Source organism: Pseudorca crassidens, chromosome 14, assembly GCF_039906515.1.
Source record: "Pseudorca crassidens isolate mPseCra1 chromosome 14, mPseCra1.hap1, whole genome shotgun sequence".
NCBI classification, from domain to species: domain Eukaryota; kingdom Metazoa; phylum Chordata; class Mammalia; order Artiodactyla; family Delphinidae; genus Pseudorca; species Pseudorca crassidens.
The window spans coordinates 60853664-60866108 of record NC_090309.1 but is presented as its reverse complement, the minus strand read 5'-3'; the positions used below and the strand labels follow the sequence as shown (position 1 = coordinate 60866108).

Below are 12445 nucleotides of genomic sequence, written 5' to 3'. Positions count from 1 at the left end.
GCCCAATAAACGTAAGCTGTTTTCTACTCCTTTTGTTATATTTTGTCTTGTTGTGTTTTATTTATGTGAGGCACCTTAAACTGCTCCTGGAACTCAGTGAAGGTGTAATTAAGTAAACTTGCCTTTTTCTTTTCTTTAAGAAAAAAAATAGAAGAGAGATGGGATTGATTTGACATAACTTCTTACTAAAGTAATGCTAATCACCACTTCCTTCCTATAAGCGCTCACTAATTATGTGATTAATAATTTATCTTAGATGTTTGCTGGGGACAGATGACTGACATCAAGTTTAACAGTCTGTATTTTCTAGAAATCACCTTTTCCTTTCCTTTGCAAATTGGTCAATGCTGATCACTAATCTTTCGACACCCCTCCTATTTGTCAAGACACTCACGACAGTGGATGGCAATCATGTCTGCTATATTTTCAGTATAGTAATGAGATATAATTTATATAAATCTAAAAGGCTTACATTCATTTAAAGTGTCTGGTGCTCTATAATTATCTAGTCACCTATCTGTACTTCAATTCCTTCTTAATAATGCTTTTATTAAGCATTATTTTCCTACCCTTTCCAGTTTGAAAACAATTCTCCTTGTAAAGAAAATGGATGCAGGAAATGAGTTCTCTGCTTTCTTACATATTTCAATATTATACCATCCTCTACTTGAAGCTGGTCTACTCCCTTTCCCACCTTGCTTAAAAACACAATTTTCTGTTCACTCTACGTAAAATGACTTTCCAACTTACAGACTGAGAAAAAAAAATCATAATTATATATTTAATACTTTACCTTTTAAGATGCCTAAAACACTTTACCTTTACAACATTCTATTTAGTTAAGTCTGCTATTATCAAAAACGCCTGAATATTCAGAGTCTATTAGAAAAATGACTTCCATCTGTTCTAAGAATGTCTCTCTTGTGATGGTAAATCTGCATTTGCTTTTGGTCACTCACCAAGCCATCTGCCTAACGGGAAAGGACTTGAATCAGATCAGTCCATTCGATGCAGGCCAATAAATTACAAAATCTTTGTCCCTGGGTATCTGAACTAAAATAAAATTAATCACTGAGGTAAATATACAATATATCACTATTAATTCTCTGGCTCAACAAATCCTTATAATTCTTCTTTCTTATTCTGTAAAATTATCTTTCTATCTTACAAGGAATAGAAAAATAAGTAGAGGGGGGAAAAGTTCACTATTTTCATCTTCTAGTTCAATGTTTACTAGAGCATATAGGAACTAACATTCTAATAACTATTTCATTAAATTAAAGAGGTTATCATTTCTAAAACACACCTTTTAATCTTCCCACACTGAACTAAGTATAATTATTTATGTATTTTGCCCAAATATAACATGATTTAAAAAGAAAAATAAAATATGAGCATGATCACCAAGGATAAACAGCTCTCAAATGTCTGCTAGAAACTAGCAGACCAGTCACTCCCCCGGGACAGGATGCCTAGCCATGCCCCACACTGCTGTACCCTGTACTTTACTGTAGGTTATCTTGTTGACCAAAGCACTTGCCAATGGCTACTCCATCACATTCAGCAAAATAATTCAACTGTAACCTCAACTGTCAATGTGAAAAATGAAAAGTTTAATAACTGCTAGATGTTTTAGTTTAGGATAGCTGTTAATGTGTGCTGAATTAAAATGTTTTGGTTCATTTTTAAACAAATAGGCAAAAACGACCGCATTCCAAAAAGTTATACGTAACCCATCCACCTTCTTCCCCTTTAACAATGAGGGGTAGCTATGTATTCAGAGGATACAAGGTGACCTATTTCTCTATAATTGTACTTAACACTCCCAGTTTGGCATAATATTTGACAAAGAACGGGTCACTGGACAGCAGTCCTATGTGAAGTATGTTCCCCAAAAGAAACCACTGCACAGTTAAATCAGTTTTAGAAATGTCATATACTACAGTCTTCTCTTCTCTTGGAAATTAACAACGCCACTGGTATTTTAAGGTCTCTGAGAAATCCTGTGGGGGGGGAGTGGGGCACAGAATAGAAGGAGAAAGGGAAGGAGGAGGTGTGGAGAGGGAAGAAAAGGTGGGAAAAGGAGGAGGAAGATTAGAAAGAGGGGAAGAAAGGGGATGGAATGTTGGGAAGGGGAGAATGCAGAAGAGGAAGAAGGGGAAAAGATAACAGAGCAGAGGGGAGAGGGAAAATGAAGAAGAGAAAGAAGAAATACAACTTCTCTAATTTTGTTTAGTTCGCTACATCCCCCAATTATTTTTTCCATAGACCCATTTCTTCACATATCAGCATCCCTCTGAACAGATGTTCCGTAGAAATACCCCAGCAATACTGGTATAAAGAAGTATCTCATAAGGTAGTTCCACCAAATTTCTTAAAGAGGACCATTAGTGAAAAACTGGTAAAATCCAAATGCAGTATCTTAGTTTAGCTAACATATTGTACCAGTGTTAATTTCTTAGTTTTGACAAATGTCCCAGGGTTATGTAAGATGTTAACACCAGGGAAAGCTGCGAGAACTCTTTGTACTATCTTTGCAACTTTTATGTAAATCTAACATATTCCAAGATTAAGTTTCCTTTTTTAAAAAAAGACAGTAGCTGGGTATAAACTAAAGTGACTTAATTTACTTTATTTTCATAGTGTGAGCATTCAAAAACGCATTTTCAGTTAAGATTCTGTGGTTTCCCTGGCAAGTCCTGTCTCTGGCTCTAGAAAAAAAATTTCTTCCAGTTTCTATATAACTCAGGGGACTACCATCTCTTTCTTGGATTACTGTAATAAATGTACCGTATAAAATTAACTGGCTCCTTGTCTCAATACCCTACACCCCAAGTCCATCCCCCCATAGAATATACTACCTCTGTGTTAAAACCTTCCAACAAGTATGCTCAATACATATAGGTCCTAATTAAGGCATAAAAGGTTTCTTTTTTGCCTAAATCTCCACAGCCTTAACCTGCTGAACTACACCCTTTCCCCTTAAACTCTAATATGAGATTATTTGCTATCTCCTGAACACTTCATGATTTTTTCATGCATCCATTTCCTTTGTCAGAAATTACAATTTTCTACATACATATACACACCACAGTAAATGCATACTAATCCTCTAACACCCAGTATTTGGGAATAACATCATTCAAAGAGCTCTCTCTGATTCCCTTTGACAAAATCAGATATTCTACCACATCTTTATCACTTTATATCTTACGTCAAAATGATTACTGCACCTAGCATTGCAATTATTTGCTCATGTTTATTTTTTCTATTCAATAGTAAGCTCCTTAAAGGCAAGGACTGTTTTATCTATCTTAACATCTCCAGAAATCAATACAGCACTCTAGACATCCTAAGAAATAATGTAAACACACTTTGTAAGTGGTGATGATTCATAAATATATTATTACTATGAGTTAAATCATGTTCATCTAAACTACTACTCTGGATTTCAAAGGTTTAAAATATCTGATCTAAATAAAAGTGTTTTCAGTGCATGGATCTGACCTTCTGACAGCTCATCTTTTGAGGATCATTTGCTGTTAGTCAAAGCTGAGCATTATGAGTTCAGACTAGAAAGGAATGTTCCAATTTTCTTAATTTATTCTTAAAGGATATGCTGGGTGAAGGAATGCTTAGAAGAATCTGAAGTTAAGATCATTCTTTGCTTAAAAGAAGCAATCGTTTAGCTCTACTGAGAATAAAGAATAGGTCTATGGTGATTTAAATCTGTTGTTTTGTAAATATACACACAGAAATACACAGATAAAAATATTTACCACACCAGGTCTATTTACTTTAAATTCTAAACTTTCAGAGAAAAGTTTTCTCTATCCAGTTCTTGTTGTACAGTATGTGTAATTAGGCACTTAATAAACACAGGCTTTTAATGATGTTGAAGAGCAAGTAAGGACGGCCCCATCAAGAGTATCAGGCTTCTCTGTCTTACAGGAGCTCAGTCTCAATATTCCTTTGGGAAGTGAGCATAGCTCACTATAACCCTGTTATAAAATACGCTTCTGAACTTAATTATTTGCTGGTCATCTATTCAGTAAATTCATAGGGTTAAGTCTGATTTCCTGGAGGGGAAATTTATTAATGGTCAAACCACGTTACTTCAGTTTACTCAATTTTTTGGTCCAAATTTGTTATAATAGGCTATAATGCAACAAGATAGAAGGAAGAAGGTCAATAAGAACTGTATATATTTTAGGGGGTTTGTATCAAGTTCAAACAAACAAGCTCATTGCCTTCTGAAAACTCATTCAGTAATGAGAAAGAAGCCAAGAAACCATGTTCCCTCTGAGACTAAATCTGCCATTTCCAGACTAATATGTACACCAAAAAGACTGCTGGCTAGGTACCTGCAGAGCCAGGTTTAAATCCCAGCACCAACAATGAGTAGCTGGATAACCTAAAGAAGTCATTTATCCAGCAGTCTCTCTTCTATCAGCAAAAAAAAAAAAAAAGTGGGCTAAGTGACAAGACCTCTTGGTCCCTTCTAGCTCTAACACCCCACAAGGCTAATCATTATCCCATAGTCCAAATTTGCCTGAGTCTAGACTTTAATTAGTGAAGCAGGGAAGAATTTCTATAGAAGAAAAGAGCTAAAGAAAGAGAGGATTAATCGCTGTTCCACATTATACTACCAATTGCTTTCGTATCACTTTCATCAACTACACGTTACAGAATAAAATTATATGTTTAAATCAGTTTTCCTATATCAGATCATACAACTCCAAATGAACACGTTTTATTAAAAAAAAAAAAAAGAATGACCCTAATTTTGTCTGTTTCACGACGGTTTCTGGGCAGTTTTGCTCTCTGTATCCTTATACTTAGATTAAAATAAAAGTATCCTCTAAAAAAAATCCATCGAGTTACACACAAAACAGAAACTTGCACACTGTTCTGTATATATACTATGCTTCAATTTAAAAGGTTTACTTTAAAAAAAAAGGATATTCAAAATACAGTCAGAATACATGGTTCCTGATATCTAAAAGTAAGTACAATTTTTGTTAGGCATAATCTCAAATTGGCTCTCTTGTAGCATGTCTCATGGTTAAGGTTAAAGAGTGTGTTACTACAGAGTTGTGCTATTTTGCCCCAAGTCTCAACAAAAATGAATACAAACCCAAAAGGAATTCTGTATTCCGGTAACAAGATCAAACGTTTTGCTGCCTAACCTGTGTGGGAAGGCTCTTGCCTAAGTAACCCAGAAAGTCAAATGTCCAGTTTAGCTTAATGTTACTTTTTGAATTTTGAGGGGTGGGGTGGGTGGGTGTGAAGTACTGGAAGTTTATTTGGTCAGCTTTTTTGGCAAGGAAGTAGAAAGGCCAAGTCAAAAGTCATGTGATCCATAAGCACAATACCACAGAAAGAACTAGGACCCTCCTCGGTCAATAACTTGAAATGAGACTGTGAACTAAATACTCGATGTGAAACTCTCAAACACCTTATTTGTAAAATGGAAATAATATTTACCATAGAGTAATATTCCTAAGAGCGTTGTTGAAAAGATCAAATTAGGCACTAACCTGACGGTATTTAAAAAACAGTTAACAGTAATAGTAATCATAGCAATAGTAGTAGCAATACAAGTTAACATTTATTGAGCATTTATTATGCTCTAAACATTGTTCTTAACACTTTACTTATATTTACCAACTACCCTTGTAGTTATCACATCACGTATCTATTATTATTATCCTTATTTTATAGATGAGGAAATGGAGGCACAGAGTGGTTAAGTAATTTGCCATAAGTCACAAAGTTAGTAAGTGATGGAGTCAGGACTCAACCAACCCAACCAACCTGACTCCAGAACTCAAGCTCTAAACTACCAACTATACTACTGTCTCTGTGGCAAAAAGATCATGCTCATTTCACCACACCAAGGTTGCCATGTAAGTGGGTGGGGATCTCCTGGAATAACAGGTTAGGCTTCGGATGGTCCCATATTTCTGGAAGACTCAGAACATGTTTGAGAAATTCTCAGTTCAATGGCCCTGGGGAAACACAAAAACTCTTAAAAAAAGATCTGTTTGCTCTTGGGGGAAGAAAACTTTGTAATGCTTCTCCCAAATGAGTCTAAGTAGGATCATTTTGTTAGGACCAATAACAGTGAAATAAATTGTTTTGAAGTGACAATTTACATGTGTTGGCAGAAATCAGTTATTTGTATCATGAGCTTAAATGACTGTAAGGGACTTCTTTGAGCTGATGGAGTAACTGCCTGTGCTGGGTCTGTCCATAAGATAAAAACTGATGCAGAAACTGTTGTTAGGTTGTTGTCTGAACCACCCACCATTAAAACAGTTTTAAACTGGCTGTTAAAGAACCCATTCAAAATGTTTAACAGCCACTGACCTCGGGGTAGCACCTGTCCCTACGTGAACTAAAGTCCCATTAAACCCACCCTTTGACCTCGATGAAGGTGGACAATCAAAGCTATCCAAGAGCGGTTAGAATCAAGAAGAGCTGGTCCGCCTGGCCTTTCACAAGCTGGAAGGAAGAGAGGGCAGAAGTGCCCCGTCTTTTCCATATGCTGTGCCTGCATCAGAAAAGAAGTGTTTTGTACTTGGCTCACAGACAGAATGGGAGCTGTAATAAGATACATCCTTATTCTTACCCTACAGTATATGGGAACCAAACAGAAGAGTTTTTTAAATACCTAAGAAAACATTCTCTAATCCTTCCCCTTTGGAAGGAACCTTGGAAACAACTAGGTCACAGTGCTCAACTCAACTGCATACAGAAGTGAATGGAAACGCAAGATCTGGCCTTGAGGTCATCCCCTATGGAATATGACCTGGGGAACCTGGCTTGGTCCTGCCAAACCAAAACAAGGGGCGGCAAATTCAGTCCTTCTAAGTTCACTTTAGGACCTGGGAAAATAAGAAGTTAGTAAAATAATTATAATTCCTAGTCCTCTGGATAAAATGAAGGGAAGGGATGATGCAATATTTTGAGGCTAGAAGCACAAAAGAAAAAAAAAGGTTCTAAAGGTTCTAATAAAAACAACAGATATACTTTGTAAATTCACCCAAGACTAGAAGAAAGGGGCAACAGAATGGCGTATTTAGATCTCTGGTCTACCACAGGAAGACTAACCATAAAAGTCAGTTTTTACTTGCCAGCTTCCTCACTGAAACTACACCCAGAATTCCCAAGAGTATAACAGACAAATCATGGACTATGGTATGGGGTACAGAATTAACATAAAGAGGTCATAAATAAAAATTCCATTCATATGAAGATATCTTATTTTCAAAGCATGAAGAAAACTACAAAACTTGGTATTAGAGCTAACTTTATTTTGTTAAATGTATTAGGTGATGGAAATCATTACTGCTTTTCATAAGGGAAACAAACAATGTACCTGAGATAGCTTCCAAAATAAGCAACAATATTTGGGTGCTTACAGTCTTTCATCATAATAATTTCTTGCTGCACAACTGCAAAGTCTTCTCCTAGAATAAAAAATAAGCAAGTTGAATATTTAGTAGGTAAATTTCAAAATGTCGATTTCTTTCAAAACATAAAAAATGTTATTGATATTATTTTTAATGACAATTTCAGTCCTATCTTGACAGAAAGTAAAGTACAATGATTAAAAAGTATGAACTCTGGTCCCAGACTATGTTGGATTCAAATCCCAACTCTGTCCCTTACTAAGCTGTGTGAACTTGGGCAAGTTACTTGACCTCTCTGTGCCAATTTCTTCCTCTGTAAAATAGGGATAAAACTAATAATAATCTATCTTATATGGCTATTGTAAGGGTTAGGTGGGCTAATGTATGTAAAATGCTTAGAACAGTATCTGACACAGAGTAAGCACTAGATAAGCATTTGCTATTATTACAATTATGCCATCATATAATTCACTAGAAATACATTATGTTTTCCCTTTCTTAGCAAATAACATTCAATATAATTTTATTTATTTATTTATTTTTGGCTGCGTTGGGTCTTTGTTGCTGCGTGTGGGCTTTCTCTACTTGTGGCAAGCAGGGGCAACTCTTCGTTGCAGTGTGCGGGCTTCTCCTGTGGTGGCTTCTCTTGATGCGGAGCATGGGCTCTAGGCACGTGGGCTTCAGTAGTTGTGGCACGCGGGCTCTAGAGCGCAGGCTCAGTAGTTGTGGCACGCGGGCTTAGTTGCTCCGTGAACCCGTGTTCCCTGCATTGGCAGGCGGATTCTTAACCACTGCGCCACCAGGGAAGTCCCAACATTTAATATAATTTTGCACAAGGAAGCAGTTCTTTTTTAAGTTAGGGCAGGAACCCTTATACACTGAGACTATCAAATGTACCTCCACAGCTCTTTTGGTAGAGCTGAGAGGCCTTACTCTAGCAGTACTGGTTTACCAGAAGCCCCCCCCCCCCACACCCCGCACCACCACCCCTGCCACAGGCTTATCCTGTATTCAAGTGCCTTGCTCCAGCTGTGCTGGGATGTAGAATGGGATTGTATTTAAGTCTGGTCAGACTATCAGCAAGTATCTCTCTCCTTCTACTCCCTCCCTGCCCAAATTCTTCAAAATAAGATCTGGCAATCCTGTAACAGTGTCACACATGTTCCTGGTTCCTGAATGAACATTTGTCATGGAGAGAGACAGAACTGCCATGAATGCAAATGTGGTAAACCAGAGACTAAGCAGAAAGAGAACACGTGGAAGTGCTTACATTGAAATCAAAGCAGCTTTGTATTACTAACTCAGTTTTTCAAGCATTATATACTATGAATAGCCTGATTAAATGTATATTAGTGGCAGAATCAAAAATAGGTTTCCCAAACTAAAGTTTAAATTGTAAATATGAGGTTGTTATGGCAAGCCCTTGACACTTCTGGCCTGGCATTTTCCTACTGTAAATGTAACAGGCTTGAAAGTAGCCTAACCATGAACCATCTGAACTCAAGATCAAAACCAACCTTACTGCCCCAGTGACAAGGGAAGAAGTAGTAGAGAAGATACAGTATGTCAGATTCGTAATTTCTGCAATGAAATGGGTACAAAATCAAAGTTTTCCAAAGGGAGAATAGAAAATTTTTATGCCTTCAAAATCTCAAAAGAAAATCACTGAACTAGGATCTTCTGGGTTTACTTCCCACCAGTAAGAATTTCTGATTCAGTATATTAAGAAAAATCCAAGATAAACATAATAAGGCCATAATGAGACGAACTCCAATTTTCAGGGATATATGAAATACTTTGAAAGTTCTAAATTTTGCTTTTCACCTGCCTTTCGATTATACTTTTCCCCAATTCAGTGACTGGGTTACATGAGATCAAAGTTGATACAGTCAGCCTGAACTCTAGGACTAGTTTAATAGTTAGAGGACAGCAGCTCTCTTTCCAGGAGCAGCCCTGAAGCTGTTAGTCGTCACACAACCTCCAAGGCAGCCAGCTTTAGAATAACACTGACCTGCAGAAAACACTGAGAAGAAACACGAAAAGGGGGGAAGAAGGAAGGCACATGACCAGTGTAATTGAGCTACTACAGGAAGCCTCATCTGCCTGGTAATTTTCAGATATACCTGTTCATGACCAATAAACTCCTTGTACTGTTTAAGCCACCTTGAGCTGTGGTTTCTATTATACCTGTAAGCATCACTGCATCAATGTCTTCATGTCTATGTCCTCACTGGAATGTTACAGCATCTAGGACAGGAATGATACCTTCATCATTTCTGTATCCCTAGCACCTAATATGCAATCAATTAAGTTGTTACCTGAATGAATCATAATAAGAGCATAATCATAATCATAGCACATAATTCTACTACATGATGACTCTAAATCAGGAGCATCTGCTTTGGGTTTAATTTCATCCAGTTATTAGCATGTTTTATACAATTGTTTGTTTGCTACTCCTGTGGTTTCACTAAAATCTATGAATGGCTTTTTAAGCCTTCAACCATGTCTTTCCCAGGAAATGTTGTTGATCCAAAGTGCATCCTTTTTGTCCTATTAAGTCATCCCCACGTGATTATGACAATGGCCAAATTAAATTCAGTATTTTTGTGGGGAAAAAATCCAAAGAAAAATTCCACAATTTGATTTTTAAAGGTAACTGAAAAAAGGTAGATTTGGGTAGGAAAAAAGAAAGCAGTTTAATACATTAATTAATCCAAAGGAGCCTAACAGAGTTAAAGGACTTTCTTCAAAGTTCAAGAGAAATACATTCTAAAGGATAAATTAATAGCCCCCCCAATGGGATGGTTAGATAATTTTGAAAAATTCTTTCCAATTCTGAGAGATTATGAATTTTCGGTAAAATTTTTGACATTAAAATGAAGAATACATCTTCCAAAGGATGGCAAAAATAAAAACAAAACCTAATTGAGAAAAATAAGCAAGCCTACAAGTAGAGCAGATCATGAATAAATCAAGTAGACAGGCAGAAAAATACAGACTTACACATGCAAAGTTCTCAGAATAAACATGACACAATACTAAGTGTTCAATAAATGTTAACTATCTGTAGTAGGCTGAATAATGGCCCCAAAGATGGCCAGGTCCTAACCTCTGAAACCTGTGAATGTTACCATACATGGCAAAAAGGGGCGTGCAAGTATGATTAAGTTAAGGATCTTGTGATGGGGAGTTTATCGTGAATTATCTGGGTGGGCCCTTAATGTAATCACAAGTGTCCTTATAAGAAGAGGCAGAGGGAGACTTGACTATAAGAAGGCAAGGAGCAAGATGCTATGTTGCTGGCCTTGAGGATGGAGGAAGAGGCCAAGAATGAACGAATGCAAGGAATGCAGCTCTAGAAGCTGGAAAAGGCAAGGAAATGGATTCTCCCTTAGAGTATTCAGGGGAAGGCAGCCCTGCTAAGACTTTGATCTTGACCCAGTGAAACACACTTTGGACTTCTAAATTCCAGAACTTTAAGAGAATAAATTTGTGCTGTTTCAAGTCACCAAGTTTGTAGACCTTGTTAACATAGCCACAGGAAACTAATACGTGATTACTATCAACATTATCACTTTGGCAGAGCTGGCTAGCCATTCACAAATAATCTGTGCTCTCCCTTCCATAATGTGGAAGTTACTGGTGGGAGGCAATTATCCCATCAAAAGACATTTCCCAGTCAACATGACGTGCCAAAGAGAACAGTTCTTGCCAATGGAATGCGAGCAAAAATAATGTGTCATTTTCCTACTCTTTCTTTTCCCATTAGCAGGCTACATGACACTGTGAGGTCCCAGAAAATGCAAGTCTGGGTCCCTGAGTCACCCAAAGAAAGAAAGTCATCCAACAACTTGAACATCTGCTCTAAACTATTGCATAAACTTGAAATAAAATTATATTATGATCTAGCTTAGTTATTACAGTAGTTAGCATTATCCTAAACTGATACAATTACCATCCATTTACGAAAAAGGTTGTCCAAACCGTAGGAGGGGCTTCACAAATGTTTTAGTGGGTTAACAAACACGAGACTCTGTCCCTCTAATAGAGCACAGATATAATGAACAAGATCATAGGCATTTCTATTTGCTTTTATTTTTTATACAATTTATTTTTTAATACAATGCTTTCCTGTAAAAAGCTATATTTAGTCAAATATGTGAGAGCAAAAGGACACTTGAATGTTATGGGGGTGGGTCTCTCCCTGAAAACTACAATAAAACATAGACTCCCTAATACTTCCTTGCCTTGTTTGTTTGTTTATTTATTTATTTATTATTAGTTTTGGCTGCATTGGGTCTTCATTGCTGCACGCAGGCTTTCTCTAGTTGCGGCAAGCAGGGGCTACTCTTTGTTGCGGTGCACGGGCTTCTCATTGGGGTGGCTTCTCTTGTTGTGGAGCACAGGCTCTAGGTGTGTGGGCTTCAGTACTTGTGGCTCGTGGACTCAGTAGTTGTGGCTCATGGGCTCTAGAGCACAGGCTCAGTAGTTGTGACGCCTGGGCTTAGTTGCTCTGTGGCATGTGGGATCTTCCTGGACCGGGTCTTGAACCCATGTCCACCTGGCAGGTGGATTCTTAACTGCTGCGCGACTGGGGAGGCCCTCTTGCCTTTTTAGATACAAACTGACAATCACGGTATTTCCAACATTTCATACAATTATTTACTTTTTTTTTGACGAAATAATACATAATCTTAGATCAAACTGATAACCAACTAACTGCCTTTTTGGTATGCCTAATTATTTTCACTGGCATCAACTGTATTAAGTTTATAAGACCTACTCTTCTTATCATTAACATAAGCACGTTGACAATAAACTATCCACTCACATTTTTAAAAAATAAGCAAAAAATTCAATAAAGCAAATAATTACACAATCACTCTTGTTAGATAAATATGGTAAAGCTGTTGAAACAGAACTACTGGCTGGGAGGTAGCGTTACCATTTTGTGCTTTTTAACAGTTTATGTATCTAAGTCCGAGTAATTGTAATGAAAGCAACTGATGTGTATCTGCACACTG

At 37.2% G+C, this 12445-nt stretch overlaps 1 protein-coding gene across 6 annotated transcripts in view; it reads right to left on the bottom strand.

Annotated features, from left to right (window-relative positions):
- MAP4K3 (mitogen-activated protein kinase kinase kinase kinase 3) overlaps window positions 1-12445 on the bottom strand; it is a 189034-nt gene that overhangs the window by 89649 nt on the left and 86940 nt on the right. For 4 of the 6 annotated variants that reach the window (XM_067703185.1, XM_067703187.1, XM_067703186.1 and 1 more), the window contains exon 3: window positions 7385-7475. In XM_067703185.1, the coding sequence (XP_067559286.1) occupies window positions 7385-7475 (91 nt within the window). Of the gene's footprint in view, window positions 1-7384; window positions 7476-9605; window positions 9644-12445 lie in introns of those variants that run through there. The other 2 variants (XM_067703190.1, XM_067703191.1) reach the window with 2 other exon arrangements.